Source organism: Notolepis coatsorum (genome assembly GCF_963971535.1).
Source record: "Notolepis coatsorum genome assembly, chromosome: 15".
In the NCBI taxonomy this organism is placed as follows: Eukaryota; Metazoa; Chordata; class Actinopteri; order Aulopiformes; family Paralepididae; genus Notolepis; species Notolepis coatsorum.
The window spans coordinates 27,987,803-28,012,802 of NC_140179.1; the positions used below are offsets into that span (position 1 = coordinate 27,987,803).

At 44.7% G+C, this 25,000-nt stretch overlaps 2 protein-coding genes across 2 annotated transcripts in view; both read right to left on the reverse strand.

Annotated features, from left to right (window-relative positions):
* The window catches only part of cped1 (cadherin-like and PC-esterase domain containing 1), a gene marked incomplete at its 3' end in the record, with an annotated part of 199,436 nt that extends 197,001 nt beyond the window's left edge, over positions 1-2,435 (reverse strand). Inside the window, 1 exon segment of the mRNA XM_084330949.1 lies at positions 1,155-2,435. Coding sequence (XP_084187075.1) covers positions 1,155-1,427 — 273 coding nt within the window. The 5' untranslated portion in view covers positions 1,428-2,435.
* An 8,948-nt stretch (positions 2,436-11,383) lies between these two features.
* ing3 (inhibitor of growth family, member 3) overlaps positions 11,384-25,000 on the reverse strand; it is a 37,428-nt gene continuing 23,811 nt past the window's right edge. The window contains exons 9-12 of the mRNA XM_084330249.1: positions 23,772-23,965; positions 15,783-15,975; positions 14,899-14,937; positions 11,384-12,446 (exon numbers count right to left, since the gene is read on the reverse strand). Coding sequence (XP_084186375.1) covers positions 12,330-12,446; positions 14,899-14,937; positions 15,783-15,975; positions 23,772-23,965 — 543 coding nt within the window. The 3' untranslated portion in view covers positions 11,384-12,329. The remainder of the gene's footprint in view (positions 12,447-14,898; positions 14,938-15,782; positions 15,976-23,771; positions 23,966-25,000) is intronic.

Genomic DNA, 25,000 nt, shown 5'->3' on the forward strand with positions numbered 1-25,000 from the left:
CGAGACCTCCGGAGTCTAAAAATACACCAGCAACAATAATAATAGGCACGAGAGAGACCGCGTTCAGTTTTCCTAACAAAACATATAGGCCCACTGGCCAAGAGTTGCCTGCAAACTATAAAATAATTAAACATGACGACCACCCCCACCCCCACCCCCGCGAGAAATATTACCGGGGCAGACGTCATAATCATCATCATCATCATTATCCAGTTTTATTGTGAAGCTTCAGGATGTTGTGTTACTACTGTTTCCCATTAAAGTTAATGAAATTGGAGAGAGTGGGGCAGAGAGAGAGAGAGAGGGAGAGAGAGAGGGGGAGAGAGAGAGAAAGAGAGAGAGGGAGAGAGAGATAGGGAGAGAGAGAGGGGCAGAGAGCGAGGGAGAGAGAGAGAGGGGCAGAGAGAGAGATTGATTGAATTGATTGATTGAAAAGTTTATTAACAGATTGCAGAATGGGTACAGTACAGTACATCTCAATACATACAATTGTTAAGGGGATGCAGACCAGAGAAAGACTTTCGTCTTGTTTCCACCAGGGTGGAGAGAGAGAGAGAGATAGGGAGAGAGAGAGGGGCAGAGAGGCAGAGAGCGAGGGAGAGAGAGAGAGGGGCAGAGAGAGAGAGAGGGGGAGAGAGAGATAGGGAGAGAGAGAGGGGCAGAGAGAGGGAGAGAGAGAGGGAGAGAGAGAGAGATAGGGAGAGAGAGAGAGAGAGAGAGAGGGGCAGAGGCAGAGAGCGAGGGAGAGAGAGAGAGGGGCAGAGAGAGAGAGGGGGAGAGAGAGGGGGAGAGAGAGGGGCAGAGAGAGAGGGGGGAGAGAGAGGGGGAGAGAGAGAGAGCAGAGAGGGGCAGAGAGAGAGAGATAATAGAGAGATTGGATGAAAGCAAGAGAGCAGAGGATGTATAGAGACAGTTATAGGGGGTGAAAAACAGTATATACATAGGTCCACAACAAGTGTGAGACTATATACAATTAGCAACATGACGAGCTATATAGTTCACAACATCGACACGCCTTTGATCACTGCAGGGTCACTGACCCCATCGCGTGGCCAGAGCATCCTTCAGTGATCTGATCACTCAGGGCAGCAGCAGCATGTTATAAGCTTCAGTACATGTGGATGGGGGGGGTGGGGTGGGGGGGTCAAACTTACATCTCTCTCCCTCTGTAAAGTTTCTAGTGCAGAAATAAGCCGCTCGGCGTCGGCGAGCATCAGTTCATCAAAGGAGGGGGGCTTCTCCGGGTCGGTCTTGTTGCGCTCGTCGTCGGGCCGCGCTGCGGGTTCAGGTTGGCCGCTGGCCTTGAAGCGGCTCCGGGCCACCATGAGGGTCTGGTAGACCAGGCTGCACACCGCCAGCCCCAGGAGGAGCACCGGGCCGGAGCAGTACCTCCGACGCTGCAGGGGCCACAGACGGCCGCACAGCATACCTCCTCCTCCAGCTGTCGCAAGTGTGTGATCGTCCGCAAGCAAAGAGGCGCATACTATGAGAAAGAGTGATGTTTACTTCTTCATATCCGACACAGGAAGTCCTTCATATCAACAACAGCCCATCAGACTGTGTATCCCATCACTGTGGCTCACAGAGTAACAGACACTTGTATATCTTCCTGTACATTTTACTGTATATTTGTGGACTATATTTTAGAATGTATATCTTTGACTGTGTGTATTTTTGACTATTACCTCAATGTTTATTGTGAGCGATCTGTGGTGCTGAATAAAGTACTTCTATTCTATTCTATTCTATATGACTATATCCCAGTCAAACTATAATTGCCACTCGCTCCCGTCATTGGCCGCGGTCGGTCTCCCGGGTGCGCAAACAAAAAAAAGTGCCAAAACACGCACTATCCGGGAAAACACGCTCCGAGTTGCACACAAACAGCATGTCCTTCTCTCTCTCTGAAAGGTGCGCTATTATTATTAACCCATACTGTGCTGTGGTCCTATTCAGCTAGCGGACCCGAAGATGTCCCCAAAGGATGTCCACGTGAAAAGACGGGCGAACTTTATTGGAGACGAAAATCTTTCCAGTCGCGGGACTCGATTCCTCTCAATAAGAATCCCCCAAAAGTGCGCAGCAACAAAAAGACCTCGTCGTATACAATACGTCCCCCGGTGTGTGTGTTCCTCGTCTCGTCTCGTCGGTGGATAATAATAATAATCGCCTCCCAGCTGGTTAATAACAACACTCGGAATAACGGGACCTCATGACTGTGATCGTCATCAGGCAACTTCGGTCCGTCCTGCGCGCCGCCGGAGCTGCTGTCAGAGAGAAAACAACCTTCAGCCAAACGGGCTGCTGTCTGGGTTCGAGCGTGTGTTGCGCACGAAACCGCCCCAGAAAGTTCCAGTGAAACTTTTCTATGTGACTATGGCCGTTATGTCTATTATAATATGAAGAAGACGAACCAGTTCAGCGCCCCGCCGGAGTCCCCGGTAGCCGCCAGCCAGGGTACAATGAGGTCCACCTGGTTCGCGTTAATACTAGAAAAAGGCAAAGTAAACAGTGACTTCCTCCCCTCCGCTGGATCACTATACACGTCTCGGACCAACAGCTCGGCCAAATGGAGGTTCCCTCCCCAGCCTGAAAGCGGGCTGGGAAACAAACGACATTGGGTTTGGATGGTAAAACGGGGGTTTATTATACAAGGAATGCTCTTGGTTTTTTGCGCATGAATTCCACGGGGCACACGGAGCGGTCTAAATGCGCACACATGCCTTCTCGGTAGGGGGTCGGTTCTTCTGACTCCCCCTCATCATTCCTGGCTCTGGGTGAAACAGTGGGCTCTCTGCTTGGCCAGGGTTATTTGTAGAACACACACACACACACGCGCGCGCGCGCGCCTGTCCTTCACTATTATTGCCTAATAGGTCCCCGGTATACAATACACTGCTCGTTTTAGCCATGGGTCTCTGGTCAGCGGTGTTGGAAAGTAAGTACTACAAAAAAAGGTGTACTTATACTTTACTTGATTTTCCTTTTTAGGGAACCTTTTGATCACTTTTACTCCACTACATTTCGAACGGAAATATTGTACTTGTTATACGCTACATGTTTCTGTCAGTTACTAGTTACTTTAAAGCAAAACATACTTTGCATAGAAATTACAATTACATAGAAAAACGTAAGGCTACTTTCATATTTTAAGTCTTCCCAAGAGGACATGATCAGAGCTGGCGTAACTGGACCACATCTTTAACACATAACACATAGAGGTCAAAGGATCAAAGACTTAAAGCTCCCAAGCACTGGAATACAAAGGAATGTATACTTTTACTTTTGATACTTGACCCTTTCACTACCACACTATACAGGGTTAACACTTTCACTACCACACTGTATGTAATAATAATAATAACTTTATTTGTATAGCACTTTTCATACAGAGGTTGCAGTTCAAAGTGCTTCACAACAATAAAAAATACGCAAGCATAAAAAAAGATAGACAGGTAGCAAGGTATGGTAAATCACAGTGTTTCACATTAGGATATAGCATCCCAATAGGCTCTCTGTTTACAGTTTCATTCAGTAATACAAATAATAAAAATAGTTTAAAATGATTCAGTTTAAAAATAGTCTAAAAATTATAAAATAGAACGGACATACAACAGGGTAGTGCATCAGTAAGAAGTATAAAATAGTTATCTTAAAATTACAGTGCATACAGTAGGAGGTATACTGAGATAAAATTAGCATAGAACCCACACATGAATTTGATAGGCAGTGTATAAAAGTAGGCAGGGTAAGAATAGTGCAGGTAAGTACAATTTGTGTCAGTAGTGTCATGTAGAGGGTAACCCTTTCACTACCACACTGCAGACGGTTAAATGCATTCAATATCAAATACTTCTCGTACTTTTTCTTAAGTAGAATTGTGAATAGAAGACTTTTACCAGAGTAATATTACGATGGGTATTTCCGATTTTACTTAAAAGAGAACTCAAACTGAGAATTTTAATGTTGTTTCCTCGCCAAACGTTCAATCAACACGAGGAACAAGAAGCTATACCCGCTCCTCCCAGAGCCAGAAGCCAGAGAAGCAAGACTCAAACTGGGGCGATGTCAGGCCCGGACTGGCCATCTGGCATACCGGGAAAATCCGGTGGGCCGACGCATATTTGGGCCGTTATGATTTGAGAAAAAAAGAAAAAAAAGTATTTATATAAAAAAAAAAAAACTTTTTTTCTTCTTCATTTGGTCAACGACCGGCCCACTACTAGGCTGGGACAGCGGCCCATTGGTACTGACTGACACTGGGCTGGCCCAATCACATCTCTTACTAAGCACCCCCCCGCCAGTCGTGCAGGTACATGACTGAGATGGGGCTGTGGTACATGACTGAGAGGGGGCTGTGGTACATGACTGAGAGGGGGCTGTGGTACATGACTGAGAGAGGGCTGTGGTACATGACTGAGAGGGGGCTGTGGTACATGACTGAGAGGGGGCTGGTATATAGGACAGAGGGGGCTGGTACATGACTGAGAGGGGCCTGTGGTACATGACTGAGAGGGGGGCTGGTACATGACTGAGAGGGGGCTGTGGTACATGACTGAGATGGGGCTGTGGTACATGACTGAGAGGGGGCTGGCTGGTACATGACTGAGAGGGGGCTGTGGTACATGACTGAGATGGGGCTGTGGTACATGACTGAGAGGGGGCTGGTACATGACTGAGAGGGGGCTGTGGTACATGACTGAGAGGGGGCTGTGGTACATGACTGAGATGGGGCTGTGGTACATGACTGAGAGGGGGCTGTGGTACATGACTGCTGTGGTACATGACTGAGAGGGGGGCTGGTATACATGACTGAGGGGGCTGTGGTACATGACTGAGATGGGTCTGTGGTACATGACTGAGAGGGGGCTGGTACATGACTGAGATGGGTCTGTGGTACATGACTGAGATGGGGCTGTGGTACATGACTGAGATGGGGCTGTGGTACATGACTGAGATGGGGCTGTGGTACATGACTGAGAGGGGTCTGGCTGGTACATGACTGAGAGGGGGCTGTGGTACATGACTGAGAGGGGGCTGTGGTACATGACTGAGAGGGGGCTGTGGTACATGACTGAGAGGAGGCTGTGGTACATGACTGAGAGGGGGCTGTGGTACATGACTGAGAGGGGGCTGGTACATGACTGAGAGGGGGCTGTGGTACATGACTGAGAGGGGGCTGTGGTACATGACTGAGAGGGGGCTGTGGTACATGACTGAGAGGGGGCTGTGGTACATGACTGAGAGGGGGCTGTGGTACATGACTGAGAGGGGGCTGTGGTACATGACTGAGAGGGGGGCTGGTATACATGACTGAGAGGGGGCTGTGGTACATGACTGAGAGGGGGCTGGTACATGACTGAGAGGGGGCTGTGGTACATGACTGAGAGGGGGCTGTGGTACATGACTGAGATGGGGCTGTGGTACATGACTGAGAGGGGGCTGTGGTACATGACTGAGAGGGGGCTGGTACATGACTGAGATGGGTCTGTGGTACATGACTGAGATGGGGCTGTGGTACATGACTGAGAGGGGGCTGGTACATGACTGAGATGGGGCTGGTACATGACTGAGAGGGGGCTGTGGTACATGACTGAGAGGGGGCTGTGGTACATGACTGAGAGGGGGCTGTGGTACATGACTGAGAGGGGGCTGTGGTACATGACTGAGAGGCAGTGGCGGCCAGTCCGATCCACTTTAGGGAGGGCGCACGGGGTAGGGGTAGGGGGGGGGGGTGAAATCGTTTTTGCAACGGTCACTTTTGGTGAGTTGTTCTACATTTAGGTTAAACATTAATGAACAAAGGGACAGCTACAGTATGTAAATTGTAAAGCTATTTTTTTTTATTCCAGTCGATCATAATGTAATGATCATGAATCATGAACCAACGAGTACTGCGCGTGTGTGAGAGAGAGAGAGAGAGAGAGAGAGAGAGAGAGAGAGAGAGAGAGAGAGGGGAGAGAGGGGGAGAGAGAAATAAAGAGAGAGAGAGCGAGAAAGAGAGATAGTGAGAGAGAAAGAGAGAGAGAGAGAAAGAGAGAGAGAGAAATACATTTACATTACAGAAAGAGAGAGAGCGAGAGAGAAAGAAAGAGAGAGATATATCGCGGCCACTCACTCATATCAGACCTCACTGCACGCCTTGTGTATCATGTATGTGACAAATAAATCTCTTGAATCTTGACTTGCCATATTCAATCAGTTTCAGTAACTACAGAACAGTACATATTGTTAGACTCACTTGTTGTTTGCAACGAGCCTCGAGCCATCGCGTTAACCCTTCGAGAAGCTTTTGTGGTCCGGCCGGGCTTGATAAAGTGTGTGTCCACTATCCAGACTCCATATAAATCCAAATCCAACACTGTCAGTAATGTACAGTATCTCGTGCTGATCTCTCCAACTCCTGAGAATACACTTCTTATATCTTATTACCGAACCACGAGCCTAGCTAAGCTAACGCACAGAATTGAAACTAAAATACTACTAAACTGGACTGACTGGCTCCTCCTCGCATTCTTTTCTGTCTGACAGTGTGCGCGCTACGTCTATGCACCCAGCTTTAGAGGTACTCTCTATATCAGGAGAGAGAGTGACGTCATGTGAATCACGCACAAAACAATGATTTATATTTGATATATTAACGTTATTGTGCATTTGAAACACAAACATACTTAAAATGAGTAAATATTATTCATTTTAAACATGTTTAGTTTATTTTTAGGGGTCTAAAATAAAAAATAAAAATGTTTCTTCTTCTCTTTCTCTCTTCACCAGGGGGGGCGGCACCCCAGCGCCCTCTATCGGCCGGCCGCCACTGCTGAGAGGGGGCTGTGGTACATGACTGAGAGGGGGCTGTGGTACATGACTGAGAGGGGGCTGGTACATGACTGAGATGGGGCTGTGGTACATGACTGAGAGGGGGCTGGTACATGACTGAGAGGGGGCTGGTACATGACTGAGAGGGGGCTGTGGTACATGACTGAGAGGGGGCTGGTACATGACTGAGATGGGGCTGTGGTACATGACTGAGAGGGGGCTGGTACATGACTGAGAGGGGGCTGGTACATGACTGAGAGGGGGCTGTGGTACATGACTGAGAGGGGGCTGGTACATGATTGAGATGGGGCTGTGGTACATGACTGAGAGGGGGCTGGTACATCACTGAGAGGGGCCTGGTACATGACTGAGAGGGGGCTGGTATACATGACTGAGAGGGGACTGGTATACATGACTGAGAGGGGGCTGGCTGGTACATGACTGAGAGGGGGCTGGCTGGTACATGACTGAGAGGGGGCTGGTATACAGGACTGAGAGGGGGCTGGTATACATGACTGAGAGGGGGGCTGGTACATGACTGAGAGGGGGCTGTGGTACATGACTGAGATGGGGCTGTGGTATATGACTGAGAGGGGGCTGGTACATGACTGAGAGGGGGGCTGGTACATGACTGAGAGGGGACTGGTATACAGGACTGAGAGGGGGCTGGCTGGTACATGACTGAGAGGGGGCTCGTACATGACTGAGAGGGGGCTGGTACCATGTATTGTGCATCATTGTAGGTCAAACCATTAAAAAGTTAATTTCCACAGCAGCTATTTTGGATTTTGGTCTCTCACAAATTTCCCCCGCCTTTTAAAAAAAATACACCCCGGCTAAATTTGTTTATTAACCCTCCTAGATGACAAATCCATTGAGAAACGAAGTGCCACAGATGACCCAACTACTAGGTCCATATCGTATCATCATAATATTATTAAAAAAATCATTAGGATAAGGGTTCCCTTGATGAAAAGGCTGTATAATATACAACACATGTAGCTCAACTGCAAAAACTGCTTTTTTTATTTGATTAGATTTGTATTTGTAAATTAAAAACACATCATAAAAACAAATTATCTTGACCAATTTGTATTCCTGAGGATATCACCTAAACGCATTCATTAAAACACTTATTTCCAAGGTGGTCCTCGATGGAAGACATAAAAACACAGCACATATAGCCTACTCAACTGCACATTTTTGCTCAATTGCAAAAATGTATGCCTACTTATGTATTAGCCTACAGGGAAAAACACATTCACAACAGGCAGCAAAGTTTATTTTCAGCCAAGTATGGTAATAAGATAACTATTAGGATATATATGGTATGGATTACTTACTCTTAATAACGTATTACTGGGGGAGCTCCAGTAGCTCACCACGTACCGCAAGCGCTATTTCAGCACTGTGGACAACCGTGCTCGTCACGGATCTGGGGCTTAGCGAGTTCGAATCCCGACTGCAGCCGTGCCTTTCCCAGAGTGTCTTCCCCCCCATCTGAACCCTTTCAGCCTGTTTCTGTCGGTCATCCTTGACCAGTATAAATGTGATAAACACATAAAAGAGCCAGGGGAATGGCCAAAGTTTAAAAAAAATTAAAATAACGTATTACTATCTGTGGTAGCTCTAGTCTCCACCTACACAAATTGTTTTTGTGCTGTCCATTGATCATGCACCTTCACCTGGTAGGCACATTAACTGTAGGTCAAACTCCCCAAACAAACACACCATTGATTTAATTGCCATATAATCACATACAAAGATCTAACTATTACTCCTCTCTGAACATGAATATAAAACAAGGTGATCTATTAACTGTGTAAACATTATGCAATATTCATCATTGATATTTGAATACTTGAAATATGTATGAACTGAGTATATAGTATCAAATTAAATAAGATGGAACAGCTCCATGCATTCATTGAATAAACAACTATTTGCTGATTACCAGTATGGTATTGTTTAAATTGTACAGCTTTTTGCACGTCTTTGTCAGGGAATTCCAACAATTCTGGACCTGAATGTACCAGTTAATTGAAATCATCTCTCTCTCCTTATGTCTAGTCAAGCCAGGTTGTGGAGGAGAGAGACAGGGATGAACAGGCTATCGACTACTTTGCCCATCCTGAGCCTGCTATGATGCAGATGTTTTTACATCACCACCCAAAACAAGATTCAGCCAAGAGTGAGTGAGTAAACTGGTCCACTTGCACTTGTCCATGGCACTTACTACCCAGCTTTGTAGTGGTTTGGGGGAATAGTACAGTAGGTACGCATATTTAAGGGGACCGCAAGGATGGTGTACTGGTGGGTGGTGTCCGATCGATTATGGTGCGCCGGTTTGGGCCAAAAATGCCAGGGCCGATTTTTGGTCCGAGTCCAGCCCCGCTCAGGTATGAAGACTAGACCTGCTCCTTGTGGAGATGAGCTGGAGACTTGATACTGTGGACACACACAGCGCTTGTTTTTATTTTTCAAACACAAATGAGATTTTATTCTACGGTAGTGTTCTTAATTGTGAAACGGAGAATGTACCCATATATACTCAGAATACTCCCCTGGCCGCTCCGTAATTTTCCCCATGGAGCAGTATCAGACGTCACACCTGAAGACATCACACCTTTTAGTTTTAGCAATGGATAGTGGTTTGTGTTCACTAATATTTTTGGACTGTATGTGTATATAGTTCAAGTTTTGTTTAATTTGTCAAATATAAGGTACATGTACATTATAATAAATAATAATATAACTATAGATGCATAAACCCATAAAACTACACAAATGAACCAAAGAAAAGCACAATCTTGACTGAGCCGACAGAGGCAGCCGAACAGAGCGGCCCCATCTTGGTTATATATAACAGGGGTGTAAAAAGTACCCAGAAATTATACTTAAGTGAAAGTATGGGTACAGTCTTAAAATCTTATTCAACAGGGGTGTAAAAAGTACCCAGAAATTATACTTAAGTGAAAGTATGGGTACCGTCTCAAAATCTTACTCAAGTAAAAGTCAAGAGTATCTGGCTAAAAACACACAAAGTTTCTACTTTTAAATGTACTTAAGTACTAAAAATTAAAAACTTTTTTTATTGCAAGGGATAGACCAGGAGTCTCAAACTCATTCCATCGTGGGCCAAGTTTTCCTTTGATATGAAATTATTCTTCTGATAGCATTGTTTAATCAAAGATCCGCACTTTCTAATGGCCATTTTCCATTGATGGGGATTTAATTGGCTGTTTTTAAATAGTGCGGCCGCAGGATTAATAACGTTAACGTTAGTCCGGCCAGAGAAACAAATATACTAATTAAAATGGTTGGACCTGCAAGATTTGTACTTTGTAGGTCTGCATTTTAAATGTAAGGAGTAAAAAGTATGTTTTTTTTTTCTGTGATGTAATTGAGTAAAAGTACAAGTATACAAACCTAATACTTGAGTAAAGTACAAATGCAGCAAAAACAGTACTTAAGTATTGTAACGAAGACAATTACTCAAGTACTTTACACCCCTGATATATAAACACACATGTATGTATATACATATTACATGGCGTTTTCACATTCGCCGAAATGCTTGCGATTGGTCAACAGTGCTCGTCAGAGGTCCGATATTACTCGATAACGGACCTGTGGAACAATAATGACCGCTGTGCGCAGCTGTTCGCAATCAAGGCCACTGACACACTGCATCAGTGCAGCCAATCAGACACACCTGCTGGCTGCACTGACAGCGGAGTGTGTGACGATGACAGCGGAGCCAGAACAGAACTGAGTCTGCATTTGATCTCGTCTTGTCGATGTAAAATGAATTAGGTATATTGTTAGTAAGTTAGCCATGTAATAAGCGGGATAATGTATAGCTATACTCGATCATTGTCGCAAAATAATTGACCTTCACTGACGTTTAAAACACCTCGGTGCTGCGCCTCGGTATTTTAAACTCCGTGTCGGTCAATTATTTTGCGACAATGACCTCGTAGAATACATTATCCCTTACATATATGGTATATATGAAATATAGATCTGTAGTATGGGTACAATATAATGCATGGGGAATTTAAGGTTGAGGTTGGCATTAAGTATGTGCAGTTACTCCCCCATTTGTACCCCTTGTGGTCAAAGATCCAACTCGAGGCCTTAAAACAAAATTCCATGTGCGTTTACAATCCTTTCATAGGTTAACCAAGAGATCCGTTTGTGCGTATGTGTGTGGGGGTGAATGTATACAAATGTTGCAACTACGCGTTTGCTACTACACACTTGTATAATGCGTTAGTCTGGAAAAGACACAAAAAATCGAATATCTATTATCTATATATATTAATGAACTCTTAAAATTGGGCGTAGTTTCCCTTATAAACTGTAATTCCACCCACTGCTCAAGTTAACTTTTCCATTGTGAAGTAATTGGAACGCCAAGAAAAGAACAAGTTAATAACAAAGAGAAAGAAACATAAAAATCACAAGTTCTTTTCATTTGCTTCTCTAGAGTTTAACAGCAAAAACAGATGAACGACCATGAGGAAACAAAACTACCAAAAAAGATTGTTTTATTGGATTTTTTTGTTTTAACATCTCTGGAAACTTATACACACACCATCTCAGTGCAGAATGACTAGCGACACACGCATTCATGAGGCATACACACACAAACAGCACTTATATCCACTCACGCATACATATACACACAGGCTTCAGTAATGACATTGTTCTTACACCGTACATTCTGAAAACGTTTGAGATTCATTGGTGGGGAGGGAGGAGGGGGGGGGGGCTCAGTCACATTACGCAGACGATAGTAACTACCACCACCAGTTACTAGTCTGTTCCCACCATCTCAATCGTCATTATCAAGTTAAACCTCAAAAGTTACATTTCAGCATATTACAGTTCCAATCAAAAACATGTGGGTGGGGATGGAGGGGGGGGGGGGGGGTTGGGGTCGTTTGCTTGGGTGTTTGTAGTCCCTGGGCTACATTTCCCAGTCTGTATTTTTCATTTCCCCCCGTGAGCGCTCCCCGCAAAAACCGGCACTTCTCGCGGGTGTCGTGGCCCGCCACAGGAGGAAAGGCGAGGAATGTTTGGATGTGAGGAGGAGGGGGGGGAGGAGAGGGGAACTGAGGAGGTTTCAACTCAAAAGAAGAGGGGGAGAGAGAGAGAGGGGGGGGGGGGGGTAGGAATTCTGCTAAACAACTGTCACCTTCAAAACCATCCACATAAACACACTACACTTGGCCCATGCATGGCGACCTTTAACCTCTGCAGTCTGAGAAGGTCTGAGGGACAGGTGAACTCTGTGTGTGGCCAGCGACAGGTGTACTCTCATTTGGGGGGGGGGGGGTGAATTGGGATGGGAGATGCAGGAGGTGGGGTAGGAAGGAGGGTACAGGGGGTGGGGGAGGAGGGTGCAGAGGTGGGGTAGGAAGGAGGGTGCAGGGGGTGGGGTAGGAAGGAGAGGGTGGGTAGGGAGTGAGGGGTGGTCCAGGGTAGATAGTGAGGCTTTAGGGAGACTATTTGTGTCTGCTGCCTCTCCTCTTCATGGCGGCAGTACACTGGGGGCAGTACCACTTGCCCTTGGGGGCTTCCGTCAGGCCCACGCAGCCGTAGTGGAACCACTCGATGGGACACTGGCAGAGAGAGAGAGAGAGAGAGAGAACATACAAGTTAAAAAGGAGGACAGGAGTTCTCTTCATCCCAAGACGTCCATCTATCTCCTCCATGGTGACTCCTACGTGTTATCCTTTCAACACAAACTAATATGTTTCAGTTAGGGATGCCCCGATCACGTTTTTTGCCACCGATACCGATCACCGATCGTCGTGAGCCATATCGGCCGATACCGATCCAATACCGATCGTTTTTGATTAAAAGAAATTACAATTTATTTTATATACATTTTTTTTTTATAAAATATATATATTATATAATCAGACTTGTACTTGTATTATCTGCGAGACATCGCCACCACGCAACAAGCTCCACTGTCTGTGTGTACTCTAGTAGCCTCCAGCTACAGCCAGGATTCTCCGGAGCTGCAGCTGGACCTATACTCGAGTAGCCTCGAGCTACGGCCAGGATTCTCCGGCGCTGCACCTGGACCCTATTGTATTGGTATAACGTTACTTAACTGTGCTCAGCAAGCCCTCAGCTCGAATACGCATCGAATCAGTGTTATAAGACATTGATATCAGGAGCTATCTGTAGCTACTGATAGCCGGATATATAACGTTAATACAACGCCTCAGTGAATTATTTAGTTCAATGGGACATTTCGTTTTTAACAGTGAACTAACTTGCGCTAACGTGAGCTAACAGCTAACAGCTAACAGGTATCATACACGTCTCTACTAGACTTGCTAGAGCGTTTGTTGATGTCAGGAGCTATCGGTAGCTGGCCGGCTAGATACCGTTCGGTTAGACAATGCCTCATCATGTATTAAACTAAAAGTGAATAGTTGACTGGGTCATTTTGTAACGGTAGCTAAGCTAACGTTAGCTCAGGGAGACGACACGCCGTCCTCCCGTGTCTCACTAGACTAGACCCGTGTTTACATGCGTGCGGGAGGGGCTGGACTCGAGAGCAGACGCCGCACCACCGGTGTCTGAGACAGAACTCAGCGACAGCGAGTGATCGGGTTTGACGATCGGTGAAAATAAAACATTATCACCGATCACCGATCGCATATTTATACTGAATATCGGCCGATAACGATCGGTGGCCGATCGATCGGGGCATCCCTAGTTTCAGTAAGTGCTCCGTATCTCACGGCTCCCCAGGGGTGCAGTCGTGCACACACGCGGTTACACGCCGTGTTATTAGATCACTGAGGCTAACTAAGTACGCGCGATCGCGCACGGATGTGTACTCGCGTCTACGCGCACACAAAAATGCGCTGTATCCATTCGTTGTGACTAAGTACCCGGCGGCCACCGTTTTACATAACAAAAAGCGCAGGTAGACTAGGTGTCTGGGTGTTGGCTATCTGAATGCATCTCCCCCTTCATTCTGTGTGACGGCAGTGGAGGTGAATACTAATGTGGCTCGGAATTCGTGATGGGGTCTACCTGCTTATGATTGAATCAAGCGTCTGCTGTGCTGCGCGCCAGCTTTCCAATTGCTCTCGCGCGCGCACATTCACACAAATAGAGAGCAAGAACAGCGTGTATGATAGAAAGATTGCACTCGCGTATATGCGCTTGTGTGTGTGTGTATAACTGCGCGCGCGAGTGGGTGTGAGCGCACCACAGGTTCATCACCAAACCTCCCTGGCTGTGCACTAGGAGTCATGCACACACAAACTTCAAGTAAACACAAGTTGTCTGATTATTTTAAGTTTGCTTTTGTGTTTGTGGGTAAAACAATTTCTTTAATTGAATTAACTTAAACTAAAAGTAAATACAAACTAAATTAACAATGTAACTTACATTGTTAATTTAGTTTGTATTTACTTTTCTAGTTTAAGTTGATTCAATTAAAGAAATTGTAACTACCATTACATTTAAAACATTATTTGTTTTTCAACCATATCTGTTGACAATATAATTTCTTTATATATTGAAGGCTACATCCTGCTACCTTTATCAGCTTCTCCATTTAAAAAAAAAAAAAAAAAAAAAAAAAAATCTGTTCTGTGCGCATGCACGTACCCCCACGCGCGCGTGGCGTGGCGTGTTACCAGTTCCCATATTACGACTGCACCACTGCGGCTCCCACAGACTTCAAGAGCGTTTTTCATGAGCTATCCCGTCGGTTCCAGACACATGAAGGGTAACAGTAATCAGTGGCAGATAAGGTTGTCTCTTGCACTGGGCACTGAATCAACAAAGACCTCGGTAAAGTTTCTGATATTAACTAGGGAGTAGGGATGGCAAAGACTCACAACATTTCTATTCCATCACGTCACTGGGAACTATTCCACTACTACTCAAAGACTATTTGATAAAAAAAAAGAAATTATAATAATCTCAATTGAATGACTATTCAAACATTCATAGATGCCCATCCCTAATATTAACATCTTCACCAACTACCTCTAATTCAACCAACTAAACAACATCATGAGATGAAGTCATACTTACATCTGTATTATCACATCCAACCATCTCTCCGTAAGAGACCTGGGGGGGGAAAAGATAAATATTAGGGGATTTTTGTGTTGTGTCTGTGTCCACAGGGGTCCTGTCTGCGTTGTGTCTGTCTCCACAGGGGTCCTGTCTGTGTCCACAGGGGTCCTGTCTGTGTTGTGTCTGTGTCCACAGGGGTCTGTCTGTGTTGCGTCTGTCTCCACAGGGGTCCGTCTGTGTTGTGTCTGTGTCCACAGGGGTCTGTCTGTGTTGTGTCTGTGTCCACAGGGGTCTGTCTGTGTTGTGTCCGTCTCCACAGAGGTCCTGTCTGTGTTGTGTCTGTCTCCACAGGGGTCCTGTCTGTGTCCACAGGGGTCCTGTCTGTGTTGTGTCTGTCTCCACAGGGGTCTGTCTGTGTTGTGTCTGTCTCCACAGAGGTCCTGTCTGTGTTGTGTGTTGTGTCTGTCTCCACAGGGGTCTGTCTGTGTTGTGTCTGTCTCCACAGGGGTCTGTCTGTGTTGTGTCTGATCTGTGTTGTGTCTGTCTCCACAGGGGTCTGTCTGTGTTGTGTGTTGCGTCTGTCTCCACAGGGGTCTGTCTGTGTTGTGTCTGATCTGTGTTGTGTCTGTCTCCACAGGGGTCTGTCTGTGTTGTGTCTGATCTGTGTTGTGTCTGTCTCCACAGGGGTCTGTCTGTGTTGTGTCTGATCTGTGTTGTGTCTGTCTCCACAGGGGTCTGTCTGTGTTGTGTCTGATCTGTGTTGTGTCCGTCTCCACAGGGGTCTGTCTGTGTTGTGTCTGTCTCCACAGGGGTCTGTCTGTGTTGGGTCTGATCTCTGTTGTGTCCGTCTCCACAGAGGTCTGGTCTGTGGGTGGCTTCCCGGTGTGTTGCACACGTACCTGGTTGCAGATGCAGTAGCGTGGCTCGTTGGGGTCGTAGGTCCAGTCCACCTGGCTGTTGGCCTCGGCCTCTGGCAGAGCGGAGGCCTGCTGGGAGAGCTCCTGGGCCAGTGCGGACGACGAAGAGCAGGATGACAGGGAGGAAGAGGAGGAGGACGAAGACGACTGGTGGTTGGAAGACTTGATGCCGCTTCTGGCGAGAGACAGAGAGAGCAGAGGAAGAAAACAAGCGGTCAGGAGCATGTTTTCCTTCAAAAAAGGGGAACACCACATAATTTATGAACTCATACAAGTTATTCCTACAGTCTAAGACGGTCCAAAAATATTTGAACTCTACCAAATAAAGAAAAACAAAGATTGGCATCTTCAAACGCGCATCTGGGAAGCACTTACATCCTGCGTCAGAAGTCCATTCCGTGGCCTTCAAGTGACCTGGTTGGATATAAGGAGTAACCATAGCAACAAACATGGATGCACTATATAATAATGGAATATATATCATTTTTACCATCAACTGCCATGCTCTCTGCAATTTCCCCCGTCATGAAACATCACGACTTATCGCGATCATTATTTATCAATTTCCCACTGGTAATTTACGACTTCCACGGGCAACGAAATATGGTGAATACGATGTTTCCAGTGAGTACTTGATGGCACAAATAAGACTGTCAAGTGGGACGGATGGGGAAAGATGACACAAGAGCAACCAGGGGAATGCTGCTCTCTGTATATGGGCACATTTTCTGACTATAGAACCAAGTGGACTTGGGTATAAAAGCTCAAAACATTCAGTGGATCCACAAAAAGCACGTCTCTCACCATGCAGCAGCCCCAGACCTTATACCTCATGACATCACAAGTTGTGATTCTTATTTCTCTGGTTTCTGGCTTTGGGAGAATAGCTCTTGGTAACAAATACAGATTAAACGTTCCTACGCCGTGGACATATTTTATATGTATGGGTAGTGTTCCCCTTTTAAAATAAATAAATAAATAAAATAAAGGAAATACTGCACAAAAGAAAAACACCATACATCTGTTTTAGCAGAGCCTGAGGCAAGTCACAAGTGGTTAGTGCTCCAGATTGGAAATAGCAATGCCGCTCGGATGTTTCCTGACGCTGGATGTCAGGACGTGTTACATTGAAATGACATTATTAACCCCAAGGCGGTATTTCTGAAAACGACAACGGTTGGAGGATGGCTATCCGATAGCCGCCTGCCTCAGTGCTCTGTAATGGACATGAACAGAACGCTCAAACACGGCCATTGAAGCCCAGCGATTAGCGTTAGTTAGTTAGTTGGCTGCCGGGGCTTTCCAGGGGGTGGGGGGTGTTAGGTGGTCATTGTAGTCACAAGGAGTGGTTGACACTCGGGTCTCAAAAGCACTTGTCCATCGGGGGAAGTATGGGTCCTACTTGCCCAGAAGATTAAAAGAAATATATAAAAAATGTAAAAAGCACAAACGACTAGTCTAAAACATAAAATAAAAATAGATTCGAAGCCAAACATACTTAGCAAAAAGACTGTTTCCAGTCAGAACCACAGACAGTAGTATGCCTAAGCCTAATGACCATAATAACATCTATTTGAAATGGCTTATGGCTACACGGGAGACCATCAGTAATGCCGTACAGCTGCCACTACAGAAATTGCGAGTTATTTCCACAAACTCACAGTGCAAAACACATCATTGAAGATACTTGGGATGGTTTCCTTCAGTAGTATCATTGTTTCCCCCATGTGAGCGGCTGTTCTCGGCTGCAGATTATCACAACTCATTAAACGTTACAGCTGGGCAGGCTGCACTAGTTAGTAGGGGTGTAATGATGCATCGATTAATCGAAATGCATCGATTCTAATGGGACGATTCAACTGCATCAATTTGAAAATGTTAGAATAGATTATAATCTAAATTAATCTAAATAAAAATATATATATATTTTTTAATGTTTTTATTTGTGTGTATTGTTTTTATTGACCTATAGTCCATTCATGCCGAGTGAATCAGTTCCCCCAGCCACATTTATGTATTCAACATTTATTGGGGAATTAACTGATCAAATTAATCGAATCGTGGTCAAAAGAAGAGATTTCATGATGCATTGAATCGTTGCCTGAATAATCGGAATCGGAATTAATCGCTGTGAGGTCGCATCGTTACACCTCTACTAGTTAGCTAACGCTAGTTTAAACTTTAACATTACAGCTGGACAGGCGGCACTAGTTAGCTAACGCTAGTTTAAACTTTAACATTACAGCTGGACAGGCGGCACTAGTTAGCTAACACTAGTTTAAACTTTAACATTACAGCTGGACAGGCGGCACTAGTTAGCTAACGCTAGTTTAAACTTTAACATTACAGCTGGACAGGCGGCACTAGTTAGCTAACGCTAGTTTAAACTTTAACATTACAGCTGGACAGGTGGCACTAGTTAGCTAACACTAGTTTAAACTTTAACATTACAGCTGGACAGGCGGCACTAGTTAGCTAACGCTAGTTTAAACTTTAACATTACAGCTGGACAGGCGGCACTAGTTATCTAACGCTAGTTTAAACTTTAACATTACAGCTGGACAGGCGGCACTAGTTAGCTAACGCTAGTTTAAACTTTAACATTACAGCTGGACAGGCGGCACTAGTTAGCTAACACTAGTTTAAACTTTAACATTACAGCTGGACAGGCGGCACTAGTTAGCTAACGCTAGTTTAAACTTTAACATTACAGCTGGGCAGGCGGTACTAGTTAGCTAACACTAGTTTAAACTTTAACATTACAGCTGGGCAGGCGGTACTAGTTAGCTAACGCTAGTTGAAACTTTAACATTACAGCTGGGCAGGCGGCACTAGTTAGCTAACGCTAGTTTAAACGTTAACATTACAGCTGGACAGGCGGCACTAGTTAGCTAACACTAGTTTAAACTTTAACATTACAGCTGGACAGGCGGCACTAGTTAGCTAACACTAGTTTAAACTTTAACATTACAGCTGGACAGGCGGCACTAGTTAGCTAACGCTAGTTTAAACTTTAACATTACAGCTGGGCAGGCGGCACTAGTTAGCTAACGCTAGTTTAAACTTTAACATTACAGCTGGGCAGGCGGCACTAGTTAGCTAACGCTCTTAGCTAACTAGCTAACTAGATTCTGCTCTTTGCAGAATCTACAAACGACAGTGAACCTCCGCTGAATCTGGCTGTGTAAGTTAAACAGCGGAGCCCTAAGTATTTCCCTAACGGCGCCTGAGTAGCAGTAGCACGTTGCTAGCAAGAAAACGACTGGTAGCTACAGAGTTACTGTGGGATTTGTTGACAGTGAATGGGAGGCGTGTAGCTTATTGACAGCGGAAGAGTGCAAGAATGTGACAATGTGACCATGTGACCGCGGCAGCGCGAGAGAGCGGCAGTGCGGAAATAGGCTGTCTATTGCCATTCTCTAAGACAAACTCTAACCTTAACCAGCTCCTTAACAGCGCCTAAACTTAACCCTTCTAACCTTAACCAACTCCGAAACAATGCCTAACCTTAACCTTAACCATGCCTAACCTTAACCATAGAAAGAATATTGCCATTCTCTAAGACAAACTCTAACCTTAACCAGCTCCTTAACAGCGCCTAAACTTAACCCTTCTAACCTTAACCAACTCCGAAACAATGCCTAACCTTAACCTTAACCATGCCTAACCTTAACCGGCGAAAGAATACACGTTTATAAAAAAAAAAAAAAAAAAAAAATTTAAGGGATTCGAACTTGTAACCAACGCAGGGCTGCCAGGTGAGCTAAGCTTCGAATGAAAATCATCTGCGATTATGCCTACATAATGCCGCAAGCTCTGCCGCTCCGCTCTGCGGCTGCCGCGCCTGCCGCGGGGCGTGTCGCAGCCAATCAGGGAAAACGCGGAAGCACTCGGGCGCACTCTTCCGCTGTCAATAAGCAATAAGCGAATGGGAGCGAGCTGTGACGAGCCAGGCTGTTTCCACTTCTGCACAGGCAGGCGAGTGAAACAAAAGGCAAGATTTCAGCACCACAGAAAATGGACAGCTGGTGCATGTTCGCATGTTTGCATGTCGAAGACCGTGAGAGAGGCAGCGCACGTTAAAGTGTTTATGGACTAGGCGGCTAGGTGGTGTAGTGGGCAAGGCACTCGCCACCAGTGTGGAGACGCTAGGATTCGCGTGTTCGAATCCAGCTCTCCACATTGTTTTCAGTTTAGCTGGTCGTCCGCAGTAATACACATTGGCCGTATTACGGGGAGGGAAAACTGAAGGGTGGGGATCGAACGTTGTGAACAAGCGACTCCTACAAGTCGGTTGGTGCGCCTGCGCAGTAGAATCAGGAAGTGTCGGGGGCAGCGTGAGCCTCCCACGCGTTACTCCTCGACACAGAGATCGAGCTGCGCAGGTGAAAAGATGCGACTGCTGTTTCCTCAAGTACCGGAGGGGACTTGTGCTATGTATGACTTAGTCCACATTGCAGCCGGCTTGTGGGAGGCAAGAAACAGCGTTCATGACAGGGGAGGGTTGAATTGGATGATACGAAATTGGGATGGGAGAAAATATAGAAAAAATGGGAGAAAAAGTGGATAAAAAAAAAAAAAAAAGTGTTTATGGACTGATATATCTCATGTTGTGTGAATAGCGAATAAAAGGTGGTTTCGCAGTCTCTAAAACAATAAAATAATTTTTTTTAAAGAACGCCCCTTCCCCCCCCCCCCCACTTGCCCATCCGGGCAACCAAAAGACAAACTCCACTTATGCCTCCAAATAGTGTTTTCACTTGCCCTGGGCAAAATGCAAAGCATGCTGTGAAACGGGGGTATCTAAACTATATTCCCGGAATCTGGGCACTTTGTTTCTCTCCCCCCCCCCCCCCCCCCCCAAGCAGTACTATTTCTTCGGTGGGGGTGACAGTGGGGCGGTCGCCTGGTAATAGGACGTTTTTCCAATTCGATTCCCGTTCCTCCCGGGCAGCATGTCGAAGTGTCCTTGAGCAGGTTGGCACCTTGCATGGTGCTTCCTGCCGTTGGTGTGTGAATGTGTGAGTGAATGGGCGAATGTGAGGCATAAGTTGAAACCCTAACCCTAAAGCAGAGGGACTGGACAACAGGGTGACATTCACAGGTGTGCAGACTTGAGCATGTGAGGTAAAACATGCACTGGAGCCCGGAAAAGGAGCTACGCCCACAGGAAGCAGAGATGGAGGGTGCGACAGAAATAATAGTTAGATTAGTCGACTAATCGAAAAAATAAGACGGATTAGTGACTACCAAAATAATCGTTAGTTGCAGCCCTAATGTGAGGCATAAGTGCTTTGGATAAAAGAGCTATATAAATGCATTCCATTAACACATTGGGTGCCACGCCCTTCCGGGAAGTGCATCTGGCCTTGCCGTCCATTAACCCCATGTAAACGCTCACCTTGTTTGTAGAGCTAAACCTATATTTTATATTATAGCTATGTAGGGTTTGGCACCGAGAACCGGTTCTAATAGGAACCGGTTCCTAACTTCCGGTTCTGGAACTTTTACTTTGTTAATTAATACCCTAGTTACAGTACAGCAACCAAATTAAACTGTATCAAGTCAACTGACAATGTGAATAGTGTGAAAAAATTTAAGATTTTTCACAAAAATAAAAAAAACTCCTGCAAAATAAGCTATGACCTGTTTTGACCTGCACCTCAAAGAATCGGAATCGAGAATCGTTTATAACAGGAATCGAAATGGAGAATCGGAATAGTTCAAATCCAAACGATGCCCAACCCTATAGCTATGGATCTAATAACACAGTCAAATGTCAGTGAGTTGCTTCCAGTCAACATGCAAAAAACATTATTTTTTCATCCGTACATTTCAGTTTTATACCGTTTTGAATATGAATATAGTTTGGGTGCTTCTGAGTAATTCCAGGAAAAAGACGCGAAAATAGCGTTTTAGTGGAATCCACTTATCACGTTGTCATTTTTCGCCTGATCGAATCTTCCTGAAATCAACGCTAGATTATCATTATTATGTCTCCTCGTGCATACATGAAATGGGGCTTGGAGCTTGGAGTTCACACTACACGTATGAACTCGACATACCATTAACGTTACTCCGTTTCCATGAAGTGTTTAATTAGCAGCAATCTGTTGAACATTTTACGTTAAACCGGAAATGCAAGGACAGGAAGCCGTCATGAATCGTTGTAGTCATATTGTAGTCTTTTAGTCTTATTAACTAAAAGATTTTAACAAAATAAAAAGCAGCAGCACTATTGCATAACTGAGTCATGTTTGCTATGCATTTCTTTCTTTAGGGGAGTATGACATTTGTTTCACAGTTTTAGCATGATGTTTTATAGATGGCTAGGTTAAACAGGTTTTTGTTTTTAAGAGGGGGGGTTTGATTTGATTGAAGTTTATTTCAAATATGCAAAACAACAAACAAACATCAAGTACATCAACACCTCTTGTGTGTGTGTGTGTGTCTTTATACAGATCTTTATGCAGTTTTAAAGCATAAAAGCATAGAAGATTTGTTCTGAATGCACTTTATTGTAGTTATCCTACAGAGAAAAGAAAATGCACTTGACTTTAATGCACATTTTGTTGTATGCAAAGAGAAAATGTTTAAATTGTACAATCTTTCAGCAGTCAGTCTGGAATTAATGTATGCATTCAAAAGTGCTGAATAAATGTTTTGTGGGCCCATAATAGAGATTATTAATATTATTTAAGTTAAGTTTTGCCATAATCATGTCTTTTGCCATAATCAGGTAGCCAAAAATAAAAAATACATTATATATATATTCATATTAATCATTTTCGGCCTTTCGGCATTCGGTTTTTGGCCAACTGTTTCCTATTTTCGGTATCGGCCAAGAATTTCCCATTCGGTGCATCCCTAGTTGATAGGCTTGTGTTTTTGGCACAAAACCTCTAGATATCTGTTGGTACTGACTGGTTGTCAAACACACAGGACACAACCATGCACAAAAAAGTTTTTGACCAGACCTGTTGTTTGACATTATGTGTAAAAAAAAAAAAAGGTGTACTTTAATTTAAAATGTCTAGTGGCATGGACAAAGAGTGCAATTTCATTTATGTTATTTTAAAATGCCTACTGGTATGGACAAAGAGTACACTTTCATTTATGTTATTTTAAAATGTCTAGTGGCATGGACAAAGAGTGCACTTTCATTTATGTTATTTTAAAATGTCTAGTGGCATGGACAAAGAGTGCACTTTCATTTATGTAATTTTCATATGTAATGGGGTTTCTGCACTTTTTCATTGAGCTGTTTTTGTTACGGCTCATTGAGCTTGAACTCTACAGAAATAAGCTACAGTATGTAGGCCTACATCATGTGGCACTTTATTTTCATGTGAATTTTGCAATTGCCTTGAATAAAAACTGTTTTGTTAAATTAGTTTGTTGCGATTTACCCCTTTTGCAAAAAAAATAATTCTAATAGAAACCACTAATGACTAGAGTATAAATAGGAATGGTTTAATGCAGACATATGTTGCAGGGACTACTAGAATCATCATGTTGGCGTGACTGTATGCATCAAAGGGTTAAATCAAGCATTTTTAAGTGCTTTAGAGGAAATGTAAAAATATCGCGATATATATCGTGTATCGTGATATAGCCAAGATATATCGCAATATCATTTAGAGGCCATATCGCCCAGCCCTACGCACAGGATGATCAGACGGAGATTACCTTATTTCAATGCTCTTAGTTTTGTTGATGAATCAGTTGAGTGGATGAATCAGTTTAGTTGATGAATCAGTTTAGTTGATGAATCAGTTTTGTTGATGAATAAAGTTCTTTACACAGAACAAACGTATCGCTTCCATTTCCTTCTGGCAAGATGGTAAAATGCAATAAAGAACTAAACCCAACACAAAACAACATTAAAATACAACATACAAAGTGTCCGGTCCATTGGTGATTTGGACATTACACCCCTGGTAATGCGCACGAGAGAATCTCCCAACTCACTTAGACTTGCGTCCTCTGGAGTCGGAGGTGGAGGTTGGGGTGAGCGTCTGTGTGAGGGTGGAGGCCAGGGCGGAGGAGGAGTAGCCCGAGGCGTCCCGGGACAGGGAGGAGAACTCCCTCCCCAGCTGGAAGTCGTTGTTCTTGATGGCCTCGTAGCTGGCCTTCAGGCTGGACGTCCTCCGGCCCTCCTTCATCTGAGACACACAGTCATTTACACATCAATGGAGGAATTACAGGTCCAAGTCTAAATTGATCTGTGCAGTGCAAAAGAATGGCTTGATGATGAAGTCATATTCATATACAAGAAAGAACTTGTGATTATTGTATAGTATAGTTAGTACTTGCAAGTATAGCGAGCTGCCGCGATTACCGCGGTATCGCTGTTACATCACGCCCACCGCAGAGTTAGGCTGAATACCGCATCACCGCTGTTTTTTATAATAATAATAAAGTACACTGCTCTCGTTGGGCTTGCGGCTCTGCAGATATACCCTACTCCTCTGTCGAGGTTCCAAGCGACCCTATTGGGTACCAGAAAAGTCAGGTGAAACACTGCAGACCACTGATTGGTCAGAAGAGAGACGCGTCACACGTTGGAGCGTCCTGCAGTGTTTTACCACCAATCGGCAAGCGCATATTAGTTTTTTACGTCCTGAATGTCAGCCATTGATCAAAGCTCACAACACGGCTAATAACGTTAGCTCCCCGCCGGAGTGGATTACCATCGCTCCTCAGGAGTACTAAACGAGGCATAATGATTTTACTGCAACAAATGTTATAATAAAAGCCCTTCGTTCTATACACTTGTCTGATTGAAAACTTTATTAACAGACCGCAGAATGGGTACAACTCAGCACGCTCTGAGCAAAGAAAGGAACTGAGATATGAATTGAGTAATGCTTGCCTTGCTATGGTCCGGTAAATACGCTGATGTTATTGAACGTGTAACTATATAACGTTTATGCCACAAAACGAATGCCTTTGTTAATCATAAGTACCGGTAGTAACTTTATAATAATAATAATAATAATAATAATAATAATAATAATAATAATAAGAAGAAGAAAGGGTCGGGGGGTAACCGCCGGGCGCTACCACCCCTGCCCGCGACACCGAGTGAACGGCGCACGACCAGAGGGGAGACTTCGAATCCGTGTTTCACTTTCAATAACGAAGCGTGCTTGCCGAATCCCAAACAATATTCATGCTGCAAAGTCATCCTCTAAAGA